Source organism: Myotis yumanensis, unplaced genomic scaffold (assembly GCF_028538775.1).
Source record: "Myotis yumanensis isolate MYYU_CA2020_CCGP unplaced genomic scaffold, mMyoYum1.0.hap1 SCAF_3, whole genome shotgun sequence".
Classification (NCBI taxonomy): Eukaryota; Metazoa; Chordata; class Mammalia; order Chiroptera; family Vespertilionidae; genus Myotis; species Myotis yumanensis.
This window is the reverse complement of record NW_027223754.1, coordinates 214124865-214145234: the sequence shown is the minus strand read 5'-3', so window position 1 is coordinate 214145234 and position 20370 is coordinate 214124865. Positions and strand designations below refer to the sequence as shown.

The 20370-nt window shown below is 67.7% G+C and overlaps 1 protein-coding gene across 1 annotated transcript in view; it reads right to left on the bottom strand.

Annotated features, from left to right (window-relative positions):
* The window catches only part of TAFA5 (TAFA chemokine like family member 5), an 89293-nt gene extending 70163 nt beyond the window's left edge, over positions 1 to 19130 (bottom strand). The window contains exon 1 of the mRNA XM_070408034.1: positions 19019 to 19130. Coding sequence (XP_070264135.1) covers positions 19019 to 19130 — 112 coding nt within the window. The remainder of the gene's footprint in view (positions 1 to 19018) is intronic.
* Between the last annotated feature and the right edge of the window lie 1240 nt (positions 19131 to 20370).

Sequence of the window (20370 nt, the reverse complement as noted above, 5' to 3'; positions counted from 1 at the left end):
AGCTGCCGATCGGGGCGGCCACCCGCCCGCCCATGCTCAGGCCCCGGGCTCGGCCCCACGCAGGTCCCCTGGGAGCCGTGTCCTGTCACGGCGCCGTCTCTGCCTCTGATTATCTGGCAGATAAACCGATGCAGGGCTCGCGGCGGCCTCTGGACCCTCCCCAGGGCCTGGCCCGCGGAGTGAGTTCATGTCCACACGCGGCCTCCTCTGTGGGTGGGAAATGTCGCTATTTACCGGCAGAGCGAGGTCTGAGAGGGCGAGGACTCGGCCGCTCCCGGGGATTCTCTGCAGGAGGCGGCCCGCCCGCCCAGCCGGCCAGAGCGGGAGGCGCTGCTTCTCGCCCGAGGTCCCCAGGCCCCGTGTGCTGCTGGGGCTCACGGACGAGGGACCCCCGACGACGGATTTATTCCTGCCTGACCTCGTGACCCCCTGCTACTTCATAAAGCGCGTCCCCCAGAGAGCCCGGAGGAGCGAGAAACAGGCAGCCACCACGCTCCCTCCCAGACCCCAGGGCCGGGCTCCGCGCCTCTAGGCGTGTGGAGGCCGCCACAGTCGGTCTGGACGCTGCCGCCCACTCCCCAGCTCTGTGGGGCTCCTCTGTCGGCCCCTCCCTGTGCCCCTCGCGGCCACCCCAGGAGCTGGGGCTCCGGGGCCCCCTTGGCACACGTCTGGTCCCTCCAAAGGCACTGCCCGCTCGGCCACACGTTCCCGTCGCATTTGTAGACGCCGGCTCCTCTGCCCGGACAGAGAGGACACGGGAAACGGGAGAATGAAGAGGGACGGGCAAAGCCCTCTCCTGGGGACGGCACAGCGTGAGGTTCATTCCGGCCGGGCCCGAGGGGCTTCCAGGACCAGGGGGGCCTCGGCTCTGCAGGTGGGGCTCCCGGGCCGCCCCCCGCCCCCGAAGACCACCTCACATCCATTCATCCGCTCATTCATCCATTCTTTCGTTCATTCATTCATTCGTTCATTCCTTCACTTTCATTCATTCTTTCTTTCCTCCTTTCATTCATTCAGACCTTCATTCATTCAATCTTTTGTTCATTCCTTCGTTCATCTGTTTGTTCCTTCGCCCACTGGTGCAGACACCTGTCGGGGTGCAGGCACCTGTTGGGGTGCACACACCTGCTTTTGCTCATCGGTCTTGGACGTGCTACGGGGCCTCCTCTCCTAAGTGCTAGAAGGCAGGGCAGCGTCACCGCGGCCACAGAGCCTCCACCTCCTGCCCCGAGTCCCACCCGCTGGACCGGCTGGACGGGGAGCAGGTGGGAGGCCGGGGGCACCTGGGGAGGCCCCTGGGCCTGGGCGGCCACTGGGTCCCATTTCACGTCTGATTTTCCTGCACGCGCACCTGACAGTCACAAAGCAAAACAGAAAGTTCCGCTGGGCCTGGGCGGCCACCTGGTCCCATTTCCCGTCTGATTTTCCCGCACATGCACCTGACAGTCACAAAGCAAAACAGAAAGTTCCGCTAGGCTGCACGAGGGGAGATGGAGTGTTTAACGGCAACGAAACCACTTTAGAAGATTCCAAGGGCACCCAACGCCTCCCTCAGCCCGGCTGGCGGCTGATGTCATCACTAATTTTTCTAATGACACATTCAAGAAACAAAGCAAAACAAGATCGCCATCAACCCGGCATTTGCAACAACATATTTTGACAGCGTGTTTTTTAGGCTAATCCGCCGGCTCCGTGAAAGTGCCGCCTCGCAATCTTCCTGAGTCTATTCAGAGAGCGCCGCCGCCCGGCGAGATGACCTCATGCTTCTCCCGACAAGACCCCAGGCCCACAGAGGCAGCGTGTGAACACGCAGACGCACCCACGGGACGTGGTCTCCGCTGGCAGGACCGGGAGGGTCGATGAGAGCTGCCCCGGGAGCTCCACCGCGCAGGCGCTGTGCGGAGCGGCCAGCACAGAGTGGACGGGACACAGCGCCTCCGACGCTCGTCCTGTCCCTCCAGGACCAGGGCCCCGGGGACGAGGGACTCTGGGGGCTCCTGGGCCTCGGACGACCATGGGCAGGGGCTGTGGGCTGCGTGGCCCCGCACCTGCCCCCACTGCCCGTCGAGAAGGATTTGGAGCCGGCCGTCCACAGGCAGTGAGGGCCCCGCAGCAGGGCTCCCCTCACTCCTGGCAAAGGGCGCGGGGGCGTCCCCACCGCACAGCGCAGACAGTGTCCGTCCCCGGGCGCCTGGGCGGGGCCCTCGGCTGTGTGCCTGTGTCCCTGTCTGTACAGAGAGGCCCTGGCACGGAGCCTCCCGCCCTCCAGGGACGGGGAGCGGCACAGGAAACACTGGTGCTGAGGCCCCGAAGTCCAAGGTCACGGTGTCGCTGGGCTGGGTGGTCCCGTGGCCCCGAGGGAGACCTGCCAGGGCCCTGCAGCTGCTGCTGCTTCTGGGATCCGGGCGTCCTGGGCCCTGGGGGAGGGGCCTCCAACCCGGCTCTGTCCTGGCGGGGCCCTCTCAGGGGGTGTCTGAGGACCCCCCCTTTTTTTAAAATATGTTTTTACTGATGTCAGAGAAGAAGAGAGGGAGAGAGAGAGAGAGAGAAACATCAATGATGAGAGAGAATCATGGGTCGGCTGCCTCCTGCACGCCCCACACTGGGGATCGAGCCCGCAACCCGGGCCTGTGCCCTGACTGGGAATCGAACCGTGACCTCCTGGTTCACCGGTCGACACTGAGCTGCCGGCCGGGCTGGGACCCTCTTCCTGTGAGGAGCAGTCCCTGCAGCAGAGCCCGCCCTGCCCCACAGGCCCTCATCGTCCCCCCGGCTACGCCCACACAGACCCCATTCCCAACACGGTCCCACCCCAGGTCCCGGGGGTCATGGGTCCCGAGGGGACACCATTCAACCCAGCCACGCGTGCGACCAGCACCCGTGTCCGACCGGCACGGAGAGGCCGAGTGCGTGGTCCGAGCTGCACAGCTGCCCGTGGCGAGCCCACTCCAGGGTCGACAGGAGCCAGGGAGTCCCTTCGCCCTTGGAAAGGTCCGGGAGGTCTGGCTCCAGGCCACCCCATGGGAGGCGGGGGACGCGGCTCAGGGGGTGCACTCGCTGCGGTCGCCCCGAGTCCGCGCCGAGCTGCCCCTGGGATGCCGGTCCCCAGCCAGCAGCCCTCCGCCCGGGCCTTTGTCCCGGATGCTCCGAGCCGGGCCCTGCACCGCGAGCAGCCCCGCCCCCCTCGCCAGGGCACGGAAAGTAGATCAGGGCATTAGGAGCCGAGTTATTAAAAGTGAAAAATCTTCCAGGAGCGGGCGAGGGATTCTCGGAGCCTGTGTCTCCTACAAACACGTAATGAAATTTAAATTGAATCTGGTTTAAAATCATTTACCTTCTGACACCGTGGATCAGTACACTGTGCGTCAGCCGGGAAGGCAAACAACCTCTCCAGCAGAATGAAAAATTACTCTGTCTCTTCTGATTTCATGTTAATTTTCAAATTTAAAGGACCCTCGAGCTCTCTGCATGGGGTCAGCCCCTAAGAGCCTGTTGGCTGCACGGGGTCTGGGCCGCCCGGGGGTCCTCCCCCTGCACCGCGCACTCGGGCCTCCCCTTGGCCCTGGGTGCTGGGGACCGGGTGCTGGGGACTGGGTGCTGGGGGACCGGGTGCTGAGGACCGGGTGCTGGGGGACCGGGTGCTGGGGACTGGGTGCTGGGGGACTGGGTGCTGAGGACCGGGTGCTGGGGGACCGGGTGCTGGGGACCGGGTGCTGGGGACTGGGTGCTGGGGGACTGGGTGCTGAGGACTGGGTGCTGGGGGAATGGGTGCTGGAGACCGGGTGCTGGGGACTGGGTGCTGGGGGACCGGGTGCTGGGGGACCGGGTGCTGAGGGACTGGGTGCTGGGGGACCGGGTGCTGGGGACTGGGTCCTGGGGGACCGGGTGCTGGGGACCGGGTGCTGGGGGACCGGGTCCTGGGGGACCGGGTGCTGGGGACCGGGTCCTGGGGGACCGGGTGCTGGGGGACTGGGTCCTGGGGGACCGGGTGCTGGGGACCGGGTGCTGGGGGACCGGGTCCTGGGGGACCGGGTGCTGGGGGACCGGGTCCTGGGGGACTGGGTGCTGGGGACCGGGTGCTGGGGGACCGGGTCCTGGGGGACCGGGTGCTGGGGGACCGGGTCCTGGGGGACCGGGTGCTGGGGGACCGGGTGCTGGGGACCGGGTGCTGGGGACCGGGTGCTGGGGGACTGGGTGCTGGGGGACCGGGTGCTGGGGACTGGGTGCTGGGGGACCGGGTGCTGGGGGACTGGGTGCTGGGGGACCAGCCTCGGTCCCCATTTCACGCTGGGGAGAAAAGCGGTGCTTTCGCTGTCCTGGCCCCGCCCTCCCGGGGTGCAGACGTGACCTCCACGCCCGATATTGCATCCGGGGCAGCGGGTGCGGGCCACCTCCCATCTCAGAGTGCCGCCCGCACCGCACGGCGTGGGGGGGCCTGGGCAGAGCCCCCAGCTTCCGGGGGTCGTTGGGACAACCATTTCCTGGGGGTCCTCTGTTCTCATCTGTAACCGTCGCCCCAGCTGCCGCTCTCTGAGCTCCCGGGCGGGCACGTTAGGTGCCTGTAGGCAGGAGGGGTGCCTGGGCCCTCTGCCCGCGCCCTCTGCCCACGCCCTCTGCCCACGCCCTCTGCCCGCGCCCTCTGCCCACGCCCTCTGCCCACGCCCTCTGCCCACGCCCTCTGCCCGCGCCCTCTGCCCGCGCCCTCTGCCCGTGCCCTCTGCCCGCGCCCTCTGCCCACGCCCGGGGTCGCTGCTGGACACAGTCCCGGGAGGTTGCCGTGGCGACGCGGACAACAGTAACAGGGGCCGGACAGCCCCGGGTGGGCGGTGCCCTGACCACGGCACGCACCTGCATGGGCCACGCGGCCACCAAGGAGCCTGGGTGAGGGCCCTCGGCTCCCACCCCCTCTCTCCCCCACCAAGGCCCGGAGGCCGAGCGACTCGTCGGCGTGTGGTCCCCGCCTGTGGCAGCCGACACAGGACCAGCCTCGGCACGTCTGTAAGACGCACTCAAACCCCGTGTCCCTGTGGCCGCTGGCGGAGCCTGGGGGTGGGAGTGCCCGTGAGAAGCAGATGAGAGTGAGTGCCGTGCCCACCACATGGACACCGTCGGCGAGGGGCAACCTGGGGAGGGGGGGGCGGCGCCGGCCTCCCGGCCGGGCACAGGCCTACTGCTCCGCACGGTCACGGGCAGAGGGGCGGGCACGCGGGCACAGCCGCTGAGGGACAAGCTTGGGTTCTGTCCAGCCTTGCAGGGGTCCCCACGTCCGGGAGCGCCCGCAGCCGTGCAGAGGGGACACGGGGGGCACCCCGCTGGGCCAGGGGTTGTGGGTTCGGGTGCCGCTTCCGACAGCCCCCAGGAGGCGCAGTGCCTGTGGCCGGTGTGGGGACCTGGACGGGACTTGCACAGAGACCCTCGACGCTTCGTCCGCCTCGGGCCCTCCCCGCAGACCAGCGGCCTCCCCGCCCATTTCACAGGTCGGAGGACTGAGCCCCAGGAGGCGGCCCCGCCTGGCCTCCCAAATCCGAGTCCGCGGTGCCCAGCTCCCGTGCCCGTGCCCAGGCCCGCCCAGCGCGGCTCTGAGGGACGGAAGGCGGCAGCGAGCTGTCGGAGGCTGGAGGCCCCGGGAGGGCTCTGCGGGCCGGGGAGGTCTCCCTGGAACCCTGTTCCGCTGCTGGGCGGCTGGTCCAGCCCCTGCTGACCGTGGCCGACGTCCAGAGGAGCCGTGGGCCTGGCTCTCCGAGGCCTGCTGCTATTTCTTAATTAGCCGCGTGGACAAAGGCCTTTTCATGAGCGCTGCCCGCTGAGCCGTCACATGGGAGCGTCACTGGGCTGGAGACAGAGTGGGCTTTGCCAGGCTTCGCCAGCGGTGCCGCCCGGAGGACGGGCGGGGGAGGAAGACAGAGAAGGACACAGGGAGGGAGGTGCCCAGGCCAGGCCCCGCAGGCAACCCGGCCCCGACCTCGCGGCTGCCAGGGGCGGAGGGACCGGGTGTCCGGGTGTCCAGGAGGAGGGGCGACTTCCTCGGGACTCAGGGCGACGCCCCGGGGCCCAGCGAACCTGGGCAGAAGCCCCGATGTCCGTGCTGGCCCGGCAGCCACAGCGTTTCACGCAGCTCAGCGCCAGCCGGGCCATCGGAGCGGAGCCTGCACCCTCCGTCCACCCACCGGAGCCCAGGCCAGAGGCGGCTGCGCTGAGCTGGCATCCCAGAGGGAGGCAGGAGGCGGGCGGGTGAGAGCGGCGGGAGGGCGGTGGGTCAAGGAGTGAGTGCTCCTCCCTCGTGCCCAGGGTCTCCCCGAAGGTCAGGCACAGGCCACCCTGGGCAGCGGGGCAGCGGCCGGCCTGGGGCAGAGCCACCGTCTTTGCTCGGGGAGAAGGAGGAGCACACGTCTGCAAAGTGTCCAGGATCCCGGCTGGACGTGCACACACCTGGACACGCCACCTGGGTGTCCACATACCTGGACGTGCACACGCCTGGACATGCACACACCTGGACGTGCACACGCCAGAGAGTCCACACGCCTGAACATGCACACGCCGGGTGTCCTCATGCCTGGATGTCAACATGCCGGTCTCTCTGCCTTCATTCAAAAGGCTGAGGTTGGGGGCCCCAGAGGGGGTTCCTGGGGGGCTTCCAGGGGGCGGAAGAGGTCTGGGCAGTGCCTGCTCAACAGGTATGGCTTCCTTTGGGGTGAGGACCGGGAGACCCTGACAGAGACCCTGGTCATGTGACACCGAGCATGGGAACGCACAGGAAATGCACACTCAGAGAGGCTGATGTCATCCTGTGAGCCGCGCCTCCGCGCGCACAGTCCTGAAAGCCGCGAGGACAGAGGACAGCCAGCCTCCGAGCGCAGGCGCCGTCCCCACCCAGACCACGGCCCTTCCTGCGGCCCGGCACCCCCCTCCCCCCCAGGCTCAGGGGCCTGGCCTTCATGGCGGGCACCTCACCCCCATCCTCCACGGAGGGCAGGCTCCCTGAGGGGCCAGCTCTGCCTGAGCCCCAGCCGGCACCCCAGGACGCCCGGAGCTCCGGGCGCAGCACGGCGCCAGGGAGAGGCCCCGACCGCGGCCGGGTCCTGGCGGGGAAAGGCCCGCAGCTGCTGCCCAGAGCGGGGCCGCCCTCCTCCAGCGGCTCGCGCCCCCCACGCGTGATGATCCCGAGAGCGGGGCCGCCCTCCTCCAGCGGCTCGCGCCCCCCACGCGTGACGATCCCGAGAGCGGGGCCGCCCCTCCTCCAGCGGCTCGCGCCCCCCCACGCACAATGATCGGACACCAGACACACTGACACCCCGCCAAGCTGGCGCCCTGGTCTCAGGACGGGCGAGGGGAGCAGCGAGAAGCGGGCGAGCGGGGGGCTGAGCCGGTCCCGGGAAGGGCATTAGGAAAAGCCGTTAATATGTAGTTAAAAAATCCTTAATCTCCGCGAGCATATGCCGCTCCCCTCATTTTGATCAACTTAAATGTAAAGCGTCCCCACGCCTCCACGCGGGCTCTACCGCCATCTGGTTAATTAGTCCTCGGGTGGCAGCCACGGCGCTAATGGGGACACCGCTGGGCCAATCGCGGGGCGGCTGCCACGCGCGCCTTTCTCCAAGGTTGCCGCTCCTCAGGCGCCGACGGAGGTCAGGCTGGAGGTTGCGGGGGGCGGCAGGCATGGGGTGGGCAGGGGTGGGCATGGCAGCAGGCACGGGGTGGGCATGGGCGGCAGGCACGGGGTGGGCATGGGCGGCGGGCACGGGGTGGGCAGGGGTAGGCATGGGCGGCAGGCACGGGGTGGGCATGGGCGGCAGGCACGGGGTGGGCATGGGCGGCAGGCACGGGGTGGGCAGGGGTGGGCATGGGCGGCAGGCACGGGGTGGGCAGGGGTGGGCGTGGGCGGCAGGCACGGGGTGGGCGTGGGCGGCAGGCACGGGGTGGGCATGGGCGGCAAGCACGGGGTGGGCAGGGGTGGGCATGGCAGCAGGCACGGGGTGGGCGTGGGCGGCAGGCACGGGGTGGGCATGGGCGGCAGGCACCAGGTGTGAGGAGAGGGGCTGGCAGGGCAGGGTCTCGGTGCTCAGACCCCAGGAGGAAGGACGGCACCTGAATGGCTGAGGGAGGCCTCAGGGACCCGCTGAGAGCTGGGAGGGAGCCCCCGAGGGGGCCGGACCCTCCTGCTTGACAATGTGCCTTCTTCCTTCAGACTCTGGCTCAGTGCCTAGCGGAGGTGGGGTGCCGGGTGGGAGGTGGGGTGCCAGATGGGAGGTGGGGCCGACCCTCTTCTAGCCTCTGTGGTTCCCCTGAAAAAGGGAATGACAGTGCCCACCTGGCAGGTTTCGGGGGAGACTTGTCGGGGGCGGCACAGTCCTGTCACAGCCCCGTGAACGTCCTGAGACGTGTCCTGGATGGACAGGGAGCCACCCACCCAGGGGAGGTTCCCTTGTTGCCGTGGCTGCCAGGAAGCTCAACGGGACGGAGGTGCTGACCGGCCTGGGCACACGCTCCTCCCTCCTCGTCCCCGGAGGGCAGCGCTGGGTCCTCCTGATGTCACAGAGAGGCTGGCCAGCGGGGGGCCCACTCCAGGTCCCTGCTGGTGAGCAGGGGTGCGGGACCAGCCCCTCCCCCTCTCCTGTCTCCCATCTTTTCGTGGCCTTGGAATATGCAGCTCTCAGCTGAGAGGCCCTCCCCGGTGGACACGCGGTGTTTTCTGAGCCAAATGGAGCTGGGCCAGCACCCTCCTGGGGGTCCCAGCCAGAACCGGAACCGGAACTGGCAAGGACTGGCCACGAGGACGCCTGGGGCTGGGAGGGAGTTCAGGCCCCGCCTGCAGTTAATGGACTAGGAAGTGGCTAAGGCCCTTCTACCACCAGGTACAACCTGATACAGCGCGTCCTCAAAGTCAGGGTCACACCAGGGGCACACCCTATGTCCAGACCACCCCGTCAGCCAAACCAGCATCAGACCTCATTCGTACTCAAGGGTGAATGGCTGACAATGGCAGTTGATCTGGATTCATGTTTTCCGAATCTGCTCTTTGCAGGCCTCTGACCAAATGAGGCTCAGCGTCAGAGCCTCATTCATACTCAAGTGTGAATGGCTGATACAACAAACGGCCTCTCGAGTTCCCTCGCATGCGTCTCCTCGGAGTCGGGTCTTGAGGACATCATGCAGCATCCGTGTGGTTTGGGGGAGACCTGGAGAGCAGGACAGAGGCCTCTGCCCGGGAGGCAGGACTTGGAGGTCCCCACACCCCAGGCACGGGGCAGCGCTTCCCACCTCGGCCGGCCGTGGTCAGACAAATGGACCGCAGCCACCCCGTCCTCAAAGTGCCCCTCCTCCCGGAGACTGAGACTTTGCCGGCAACGAGAGGGGAGCAGGGCCCCTCAGTCTGCAGACGGGAAGGGCTCGGGCAAGGCGAGGGGGCCTCCATCACAGAGCAGGGAGCACCCGGCTCCCCCGCAGCCGCTGGGCCCCCAAATGAGCAGCGGGTAAAGGAGCCAGGACGCCGACGGGCAGCGCAGGGAGGGTGCTGGGGCCACCTTCGTTCGCCCAGCCCGTCCATCGGCACCAGCCCCCAGCCCTCGGCTGTGTCCGAGTTGCCCTCGGAGGAGAATCGGTACAGACAGGGCCAACAGGCTCCCCAAGTCCAGCCGCTGGGAAGCGCCACGGAGGCCTCAGGGCACAGCGGCAGCCGCGAGGGAAGCGCTGGAGACCCGCTCGGCTCCGAATGCAGCCCCAGGCTCTGGCCACCGGCTCCCGGATGCAGCCCAGGCTCCGGCCACCGGCTCCCGGATGCAGCCCAGGCTCCGGCCACCGGCTCCCGGATGCAGCCCAGGCTCCGGCCACCGGCTCCCGGCTTCCCCATGTTTGACACAAGCACACGTCACGTCCTGAGAGACAGCGTGTTCCTCCCGCAGCGCCGCCAGTCCAGTCCGGTCCGTTCACAGGAGACGGGCGCACAGCTCCACGCCCGGCCTCTCCTTACCCCAAACTTCAACCCCAGGGGCGAGGTCACCATGTGACTCTGGTTTGGATTTTGCTGAAGCAGGTGAGACCCGGGTGGAGACGAGGAGAAGCCGCCCAGGGCGGTGGGCCAGGACCCTGCAGAGCCACCCGACAGCCTGAGGCCCAAGACACAGGGCGGGGGTGGGGGGGGGCAGAAGGGGGGCCAAGTCAGGGCCCCGCGTCTCTGCAGGACCCCCCTCTGGAGCCGGCAGTTACCTGGTGCTGCCCCACTCTGTCTGGCTCCTGTTGCCCCAGCCAAGGCCATGACCTCGCCCAGCCTGGGTCACCCCTCGCGTCCAGGCCCAGGCCGCCCCGTTAGGCTGCCCAGGTGAGGAGGGCAGGGCCTTCTACCGGTGCTCATCTGCACTCCGAAGCCACGCCCCCTGCGGTGCACCCCCCCCCCACCCTGAGAGGACCGGCCTGCACCCCCTCCCCCAGAGGCCTCCTGAGAAGCAGCTGTCTCCCCTGCACCCAGGCCTACGCCGCCTCTCCCAGCACCCAGGCACCCCTTACCAGGAGACTCGAGCCTGGACCGGACCCGGACGGGCAGCCAGGTGGCGGAGCCATCCTTACTCCAGCGCGGTCCGCGGAGCGCACCCAGCTGCGGGCCTGCGTGAAGGTGCTGCACCGGCCGCAGGTGCGGGGCGTGCAGAGACCTGCGGGGCGGGCGGGCGGGCAGCTCCCCTGGGCCAGGAGCCTTGCGCATCAGTGAGCGTGTCGCTGGGACTCAGCACACTCCCTGTCCCTTCCGTTTTCACCGGATGTGTGAGCCCCAGACTGATCCTCAGGGACCCTGACCTCCGTTTCTCGGAGGACACCTCTCTGGCCACGCCCTGATTATCTTTGCCCCGCCCGCAGGCCCCTGGCCCCTCCCCGTCACTGGGAGCTGGTCACACCCACCCAGCGCTTCAGCTCCGCCCCGTCCTTAGGCCCCGCCCCCAGGCCCCTCCCCCGTCACTGGGAGCTGGCCACACCCACCCAGAGCTTCAGCTCCGCCCCGTCCTTAGGCCCCGCCCCCAGGCCCCTGGCCCCTCCCCGTCACTGGGAGCTGGCCACACCCACCCAGAGCTTCAGCTCCGCCCCGTCCTTAGGCCCCGCCCCCAGGCCCCTGGCCCCTCCCCGTCACTGGGAGCTGGCCACACCCACCCAGAGCTTCAGCTCCGCCCCGTCCTTAGGCCCCGCCCCCAGGCCCCTGGCCCCTCCCCCGTCACTGGGAGCCGGTCACACCCACCCTGAGTTTCAGCTCCGCCCCGTCCTTAGGCCCCGCCCTCAGGCCTGCCCGCTCCTCTCAGCTCAGTGGGGAGGTGCCAGGATCAATGAGTGTTTGTCAGCCAGTCAATCCCCAGGAGCCATGGTCAGCAAACTGCGGCTCGCGAGCCACATGCGGCTCTTTGGCCCCTTGAGTGTGGCTTTTCCACAAAATACCACAAAATACCACGTGCGGGCGCACACGTACAGTGCGATTGAAACTTCGTGGCCCATGCACAGAAGTCGGTATTTTGTGGTAGAGCCACACTCAAGGGGCCAAAGAGCCACATGTGGCTCGCGAGCCGCAGTTTGCCGACCACTGCCCCGGAGCAATAAGCCAGGCCCAGGAGCTCAGCGCCTAAAACAGGCAGGAAGCGAGCCCCCAGGGCACCCAGAGGCACCCAGCAACCCGGGGAGAGGACCAGGCAGTGTGTGCACGTGGGCTCCCGGGAGGGGGGCTCTGACACTGGGTCAGCCTGACTCGGGGCTCCCTCTGCGCAGCACGTGGAGGCCCTGTGGGCAGTGTGCAGGGGGGGGCACCCACACACCCCGAGCCGATGAGGGAGGCCCTGGCCAGGCCAGGACCGAGGGATGCAGAGCCCCCCTGGGCAGGAAAGACCAGCTTCGGGAAGCCCTGGCGACATGAGTGAGGGAGATGGTGAGTGAGGGGGACGGGAGGCTGTGCAGAGCTTCATTCTTGGGGGCCGTGTGGGGGCGGGGCCAGCGGGAGGCAGAGGGACCAGGGACGAGGCAGACATGGCCAGGAGAAGCCAGGCCAGCAGGGAAAGAGGAGAAATGGAAGGGGGCTCAGGGCAGTCCTAGGCTGCCACCCGCCACCGTGGAAGGCACCTGCCATTCAGAGGCTGGGGCGGCTGTGAGCCCAGCACAGGGTGCCTGGCCCGGGCCGCATGTCCCCCCCCACTGCCTCTGCTGACCACCCGGCCCCCAGAACGCCAGCCCGGGGCTGCCACTGGCCGTCTCTGTGCCCAGCTCCCTGGCTGCAGCTGCAGGAATAAGCCGGAGGCTGGGCCTCCGCCTCCTGCAGACGCCGCCAGCCCTGCCCCTCCCGCCGCCTTCTCAGCTGGGCAGGGAGCCAGGTCCCTGCTGGGGCTCGCCAACCCCCCACGGCAGGCAGACCCCACAGGGACGCACCAGGGGCCCAGGCAGGCACCCAGGAGAGGAGTGAGGCCCCCCAGGCACACCGTCTGGGGACTCCGCCCGGGCCCAGGCCCAGGCCGCCACCGCGAGGCTGCCGCTGGCCCAGGGGCTCGGAGCAGCGCCTTCCGAGAGCCAGGGGACCAGGGCACCCGGGAGTCCCGCTCCCCGGGCTGGAGATGGAAGGGATTCCACACCCGACAGCTGCCAGCCTCGCTAACACATAAGTAACCGTTACAGAGCCTCGGGGAGCCCCCGCCCCACTCGCGGGGTGACAGGGAGATGAGAAGTGTCCCAGATCCTCTGCCAACTGCTGGGCCGGCCCTGGAAACGGAGCCACCAGACAGCTGCGCCGGGAAAGCCGTGCCAGCGCGACGCTGACCTGGAGGGCGGGGAGCAGGGGTGCTGGGCGGCGTGTGGCCCCGGGGCCCGCGGGACCTCCAGGCCAGGCCCGGGCCCTCCCGGAAGTCACAGGCGCTCCAGGGCGGCCACCCCAGACTCCCCAGCGTGGCGCCCGAGAACGCGTGCAGGCCGCCCTCAGCCACATCTGGTTTTGTTGTTAATCCTCACCAGAGGGTACTTTTTCAGGGATTTTTTTAGAGAGAGTGAAGGAGGAGAGAGAGAGAAACATCGATGTGAGGGCCTGGCTGCCTCCTGCATGCGTCCTGGCCAGGGCCGGGGATGGAACCCACAACTGAGGTGCGTGCCCTTGACTGGAACGGAACCTGGGACCCTTTGGTCCCTGGGCCGAGGCTCTGTCCCCTGAGCCACACCGGCCAGGGCCCAGGGGGCCGTGTAGCAAGGGAGGCCATAGCTCGCCAGCCGCGTGCCAGCACAGCCCCGAGAGGGCAGCAAGACAATCCCCCCAAACCAGCAAACCCAGCAGCCCCACGGCCTCTCGCTCTCCGACAACCTCCACCCTCCACCCCCCAGCCCCTGCCCACAGGTGACAGTCCCCCTAGCGGCCTCCTTGGCGGCCGCACCCACTGTCCCCCACGCGCCAACAGGTGGCACTCGCCGGGTCATTAACGGCGGAGCGCCACGTTCCCTGCCAGCCGGGCCCGGGAACCAGCACAGCTGCGGCTGGATAAGGAGACGAGGGCTTAATGCTTGGCTTTCCCTTTTCCGGAGCCACGTGATCGTAGCCTCTCCCATAATTACGCCGTAAAGTCACCTGGAAAACCTCCGCCACTAAGGTGATCTGCATGTTTTATTCGGCGGCTGCGGAGTGGCGGGTCCTGGGCGGGGATGCGAGCGGAACTCGGCCGGGACGCAGGTGCGGAGAGCTGAGCAGGCACAAGGCCCGCCCGGTGGGTGCGCTGCCCTCTGTGGTGCCGGGGAGACCCGGGGGCCTGAGCCCTCCCGCGGTGTCACCGGGGAAAGGGAAGGGGGTGGGCCCAGGGAGGGGACAGTGGAGGCAGGCGGCCTGGCTGGCCGTCACCAGAGGGACATGGTCCGAGACCCTCTCCGAGTCCCGCAGGGGCTGAGCGGGGGCATCGGGGTGGCTCACAGGAACCTCGGAGAGGCAGCACGTCCTTCTGTGGGCGAAAGACCCAATCGGCACTGACACGTCCTTTACTACAAAAAGCAGGAGGTGTAACAGGACAACCAATGGGTCCGGGCACCTGCACGACGTGAGCCAATTCGGCGGGCACAGGGTTGAATCACGCGGGCGTGTATTCCAATCCTGCGGCAGCAGGGAGAGCAGCAGGTCGCCCACAAACATCTGCTCTGCCCCCCATGAGCCCCTGCTCACACTGGGCGGAAGGACAGAGATGACCTGGGAAGGAGGCACAGGGTGAGCCAAATGGGCCGTTCACCGGTCCTGGGGCTGGAGACTTGCAAAGGCCTGTGGGTGAGCAAAGGCCTATGGTGAGCAAAGGCTGTGGGGGGGGCAAAGGCCGTGGGTGAGCAAAGGCCAGGGGTGAGCAAAGGCTGTGGGTGAGCAAAGGCTGGGGGTGAGCAAAGGCTGGGGGTGAGCAAAGGCTGGGGGTGAGCAAAGGCCAGGGGTGAGCAAAGGGCTGTGGGTGAGCAAAGGCTGGGGGTGAGCAAAGGCCTATGGTGAGCAAAGGCTGGGGGTGAGCAAAGGCTGTGGGGGGGGCAAAGGCTGTGGGTGAGCAAAGGCTATGGGTGAGCAAAGGCTGTGGGTGAGCAAAGGCTGGGGGTGAGCAAAGACTGTGGGTGAGCAAAGGCCTATGGGTGAGCAAAGACTGTGGGTGAGCAAAGGCTGTGAGTGAGCAAAGGCCGTGGGTGAGCAAAGGCCAGGGGTGAGCAAAGGCTGTGGGTGAGCAAAGGCTGGGGGTGAGCAAAGGCTGTGGGTGAGCAAAGGCTGGGGGTGAGCAAAGGCCTATGGTGAGCAAAGGCTGGGGGTGAGCAAAGGCTGTGGGGGGGGCAAAGGCTGTGGGTGAGCAAAGGCTATGGGTGAGCAAAGGCTGTGGGTGAGCAAAGGCTGGGGGTGAGCAAAGACTGTGGGTGAGCAAAGGCCTATGGGTGAGCAAAGACTGTGGGTGAGCAAAGGCTGTGAGTGAGCAAAGGCCGTGGGTGAGCAAAGGCCAGGGGTGAGCAAAGGCTGTGGGTGAGCAAAGGCTGGGGGTGAGCAAAGGCTGTGGGTGAGCAAAGGCTGGGGGTGAGCAAAGGCTGTGGGTGAGCAAAGGCCAGGGGTGAGCAAAGGCTGTGGGTGAGCAAAGGCTGGGGGTGAGCAAAGGCTGGAGGTGAGCAAAGGCTGTGGGTGAGCAAAGGCTGGGGGTGAGCAAAGGCTGGGGGTGAGCAAAGGCTGGGGGTGAGCAAAGGCCTATGGTGAGCAAAGGCTGGAGGTGAGCAAAGGCTGGGGGCCGTCAAAGGGCTGGCGGCTCTGGTCTGTGCCACCAGTTGCCCATCTCTCCGTGATCAGGGGCGGCTCCCGGACGGGGCGGAGGGGCCGCATTTCCAGGTGAGCCCCCAGGTCCCGCGGGCACCTCCCAGCAGGTGAGCACGCGCCTCCTTTAACCAGAACAAGCAGTCGCGGCCGACAGGGCAGGGTCCTGTTTCCCAGGCGCAGCGGGTCCCCGGCACCCTGGTTCTGCCCATCACAGAGACAAGGCGAGCAGTGAACTCTGAAAGGCATCGCTCCGTCGAGCCTCCGGTTTCCACCTCCTCTCCAAGCGCCCAGACTTGCACTCGGAGCGGAGAGTGGCGTCTCCTCCTCACCCCCGAACACGCCCTGAATCGCCCTCATACAGGAAACGCCGGGGCCTGCGCTCCATTCATTCTAGTGGGTGAAGGAGCCTGAAGCTGTCTGTCACTTCCTCCCATCGTTCCCGCCAAGGCCGCGAGATCTAACTGTGAGACACTTCCGTGTGGATGGGATTTATTGGGGGAAATTCATTCCCAAAGCACAGGCACCCTGCCCCCTCACAATCCTCCAGAAACTTAATTTATTTAAAATATATTTTTATTGATTTCAGAGAGGGAGACGGAGAGATAGAAACATCAATGATGCGAGAGAATCACTGATTGGCTGCCTCCTGCACACCCCCCACTGGGGATCGAGCCTGATGGGAATCGAACCCTGGGCCCTTCAGTCCGCAGGGCGACGCTCTACCCACTGAGCCCCACCAGCTAGGGCTCTATGGAAACTTTAAAACACAGCCCTTCCTCCCACCGCATCCACGTTGGGGACCTCTGTCCGCCCAGCTGCTCCACACAGGGGCGTGCAGTCCTCGCGGGAGCACCGTGGCTTCACTGTTGGATTAAATACTGCGGCCGGCGCCCGCGTCATGGCCCAGCGTGTAGGCGCCCACCCGCACCATGTCCCTCGGCGATACCACAGCCAACGGGTTGGAAGCTGGTGTGCAAAGCCCACAGCGCAGAGCGGTCCCATGACACCCACCACCACGCCCGGCCGCCCTGCTCTCCAGGTGTGCGAAGGGGAAGGGGACCTGAGCCCGCGCTTTCTGAGCCCGGGGCAGAGGTCTGCCAGGCCAGGAGGGAACGTCCACTGTCTCATGCACGCCCATCGCTGCCCACGTCAGCCCTACCACCGACCAGCCCGCTGCCCACGGACGCGCCCGGAGACCGAGGCGGCGTCTTCAGGAAAGCCACGCGGCCCCCCTTCCTCCGCTGCTTTTCCTGGCAATTCTTCCCCAATTGGAGAAAAATGACAAGGCTGTGTCACTATAGCAACTAACCTAATTGGCCGACGGACTGCAGGTCTTTCTCCAGCCAGAGGGTGGCGCCCCTTGCCCGAACCGGGACCGGAGCCGGCTGCACAGAAGGACGGCCTTTCACCCGCCAAGAACGGGGGAAACCAGGCCAAGAAATAATCCGGTTTCCTCGCAGCAGCAGCGCCAGGAAACGGCACCTTGCGCGCTGCTGCGAGGCGCACAGACGGAACAGGCCGGGAAATTGAATCCCGGGGAAGACAGATCGCTTTCCCTAATTAATATGATTCAATGTATCTGCTCTGTAACACAGACGCCTGGGCGTGCTGACAGTCCCGACTGATAACAAAAACGGTTTACAAGCAAGGATGCTAACTCCTCTTCCTCCCCAGATGCGCTGGGAGAGAGGGCGGAACCCAGGGCCACAGGCACTGTTTCGGCTGCGTTTCATTGGCCTTTCCCAGTCTTAAAAAAAGACAGAGAGAGAGAGAGAGAGAGAGAGAGTATTTCTTCCTCCCCAGGACGCTGTTCCAAGCTGTGGACTACGATGATGTCTGTTTTGTATTTTAGGGAAATGTTTTCACTGCTCCGCATGCATGCCCGGGGTGTGTCGGGACGCCACCAGCCTGTCAGCCACCCCATCGCACACACAGGGAAACACCTTGACGGCTGACCGTGCTCCTGCGAAGGAATGATGCCCGCCGTCCCGGGTGCCACTGTTCGCAAATGCCTGGTGCTGGCGGGAGACCCGTTCCAGAATCCGCGAGGCTCCGGAAGGCCGCTGAGCCAGCGAGGGGGACCCTGGCCTCCCGGCCCCTCATCGGAGCCGCCGCAGGACGGTGGGCTCTGACCCCTGACTCCCGGCATGCCTCGGCCCGGAAGGTGCGAGTGTCAGGGTGGGTTCCGGGGCTCGGGGTGGAGCAGGCAGATCCCACACACTGAGCAGGTGGGAGTGGGGGGCCCCGGCTGGGTGCTGGGGTGTGTGCTGGGCTGTGGAGTGTTGAAGCCACGGGGCCGGGTGTCTGCCCTGAACAGCTACTAGCAGCTGCTCTCCCCCCCCATCCCCGGCCTGCTCCAGGCCAGCTGCCCTCACGTTCTAGGCATGGCCCCAAGGACGCCGCAGCCAAGGCTGCCAGGGAGGGCGCCAGGGGCTCAGGACGCTACAGTCCCCTCCCCAAACCCTGCTGAATGCACCCCTCCAGCTATGCCACCAGGGAGGACGGGCAAATGGCACCTCTTCACGCAGCGGAGTGTATCTGCCTCGAACCCTCTCCACATGAGCAGGAAGCCGAGCCAGGGGCGCTGGGGAGCGGGCGCAAACTCGCTCAAACCCCAGACCGGCTCCTGGCACTCGGCCCAGGAGCGTTTTCCCAGGGGCGCTGGCGGTGCCACCTGGCATTCAGGGTCACAGCCCTGGCTCCTTCCACTCCGTAATGGCAGGGAAATTCGCAGCCTCGTGGACCCAGCAGGACACTTCCTGCCCTGGCACCGTCACCTCGCGGTCGGAGGGCTGGCCGTCCAGTCCCGGGGTGCGGGGTCCCCCAGGTCTCACTGGGGAGGAAGGGAGAGACTCCGGCAGGAAGCGAGGACACCCGGGCTGGGCTGCAGGTGGTGACTGGGGAGCGTGGCTCCTGTTGGCCTCTTTTTAAATTTTTTTTAAAGAATCCATGTTTTCCCACCACCTCCTCGCCCCTGGCTGGTCCAGGACAGGTGTCCCCAGCACCGTCCTCTCTCCCCACGGAGATGGGGCACCAGGAGCCCGTGCCAACCGGCCAAGCCTGTGTCCAGTACGGTGACCCCTCCCACCGCCCCCACCACCTCCACTCCATCTGCGAGGCTGCGCCCCGTTCTGACCACCTCCTTCTCCGGGACCTGAGCCTGTGCCCGGGGCACAGCCCGCACCCCACTCGCCCCAGCCGACCTACAGCCGGTTCCCGACCCCGTGAGCCCACAGGCGCCCCGGCGCCCCCCAGCCCGCGACACCCCAGACCCTCGCCCGCCGCTGGGGCGCCGCCTCAGACCCCGGATGCCCCTGGAGGGATGCCCGCGGTGGGGACCCTCTCCCGGCACCACCTGCTTCTCTCGGAAGAAGCGCCTGTCCCCGTCCCAGCCAGTCCCGCCCGCCCGCTCGGCCCGGCGCCCGCTCCGGCTCGGCCACCACGTCCCCCTCATTCTCGGCGGGAAGCGCTGGGCCGGGGGCTCCGCGGACACCCGCAGACCTGCCTCCGTCCCCGGAGCGCGGGGCTCGGCCGGGAAGTCTCCTCTGGGCTCGCATCGCCGGCCTGGGCCGAGCAGCCGCGGACATCGCCGCCCGGGCCTGGCGCCGGGGCCCGGCTCCGAGTCGGGAGAGGGGGCTCGGGCCGCGGCGCCGCCTCCGCCTCCAAGTGCCCGGGCGCCGGGCCGGGCGGACCCCCCCTCCCGCCCAGGAGGGCCGGCCGGCGCCGGGGGCCGTGCGCCCCGAGATCGCAACTCCCGGCGCGGGTACTCACTGCAGTAGGCGACGAGCAGGCCGGCCAGGATGACGAGCGCCCAGAAAGTTGAGGACACGCCGGGCAGGGCGGCCGCGTCTTGCCGGCTGCCGGTCCTGGGCGACGGCGCCATTGGGGCCGCGGCGCCCGCGCGGGGGGCAGCAGCGCGTCTCAGCGGCCGGCCCTGCCCGCGCCCCCGCGCCGGCCTCCACGTGCGGGCCCCGCGCGCGCCATCCGCCGCCGCCGCGCCCGGGCTCCGGCCCAGTGCGCCCCGCGCCGGCTCGCCCCGCGCCCGCGCCCGCCCCGCGCCCGCCCCGCGCCCGCGCCCGCCCCGCACCGCCGAGCCGGGCACGCGGCCGCCGCTCTGGGCGTCGCTCAGCGGCGGGCTGGGCGCGCGGCTTCAGTGCGGGGAGCGCGCCCGGTGCGCGTGGCCGGGCCGCGAGGGGCGCTGTGGGGGCCGCGGGCCCGGGGCCTGGAGCCGGAGGCGGCGGAGTGCGCGGTGCCCCAGCCGCGCCTCTGGATGGCGGCGGGGATGGCCGGGCTCGCCCCCGCCTGGGGCACCGCTCGGGCGGCCCGGGCAGCGGAAGTTTGTGGACCTGCAGGCCCGTGGCGCGCCCATCCTCCCGGCCCGGCCTGCAGAGCCGGTCCCGGGTCGGCCTGGGGTGGAGGCGCCCGAGTTACCCCAAGTCTGGGCGGCCGGGCCCTCTCCCCAGAGACACGCTGTCGCCCTGTCCATGGTTGTGCGTGGAGCCCGGGCCCAGGGAGAGCAGCCAGGCCCTGGCAGGCCGGCGTGTCCTGGGGCTCCTTCCCCATCTCCCCCCGGCCTCGGGCTGGGGTCTCCAAGCTCCGGTCCAGGGCCGGGCCCTTTGCGGTGGGTCTTCCGAGCGGGATGGCAACGATTGTATTCGTTTCAGCTGCATCGCTAACCTCACCTGCAAACCTGCCCCGCCTGCGGACCAGCCGGGGCGGAGATGGTGCCGCTGTCCGGGGCGGTGCCCGCCTCACTCCCGACCCCACAGAGCCCGGCGCCCCTCCCAGGAGCCACAGGGGCCCGAGGACGGATGGTGTCAGGGAGGAGCCCGGACGGCCACAGCCCCTCCCTCCACCCGCCCTGGCTCCCCAGGACTTGAACACACACACCCCCCCACACACATATGTATGTACATATCGTACACATGGCATTCACACACGTACGTGTGTACACATATCACACACCCACATACATATGTGTGCACACATACACAGCATACACATGCCACTCATACATATGTACACACTATACACATGCATCACACAACCCTACATACGTATACGTACCACACACCCTACACATACACACACACTATACACCCTAATACACACACCACAACCCT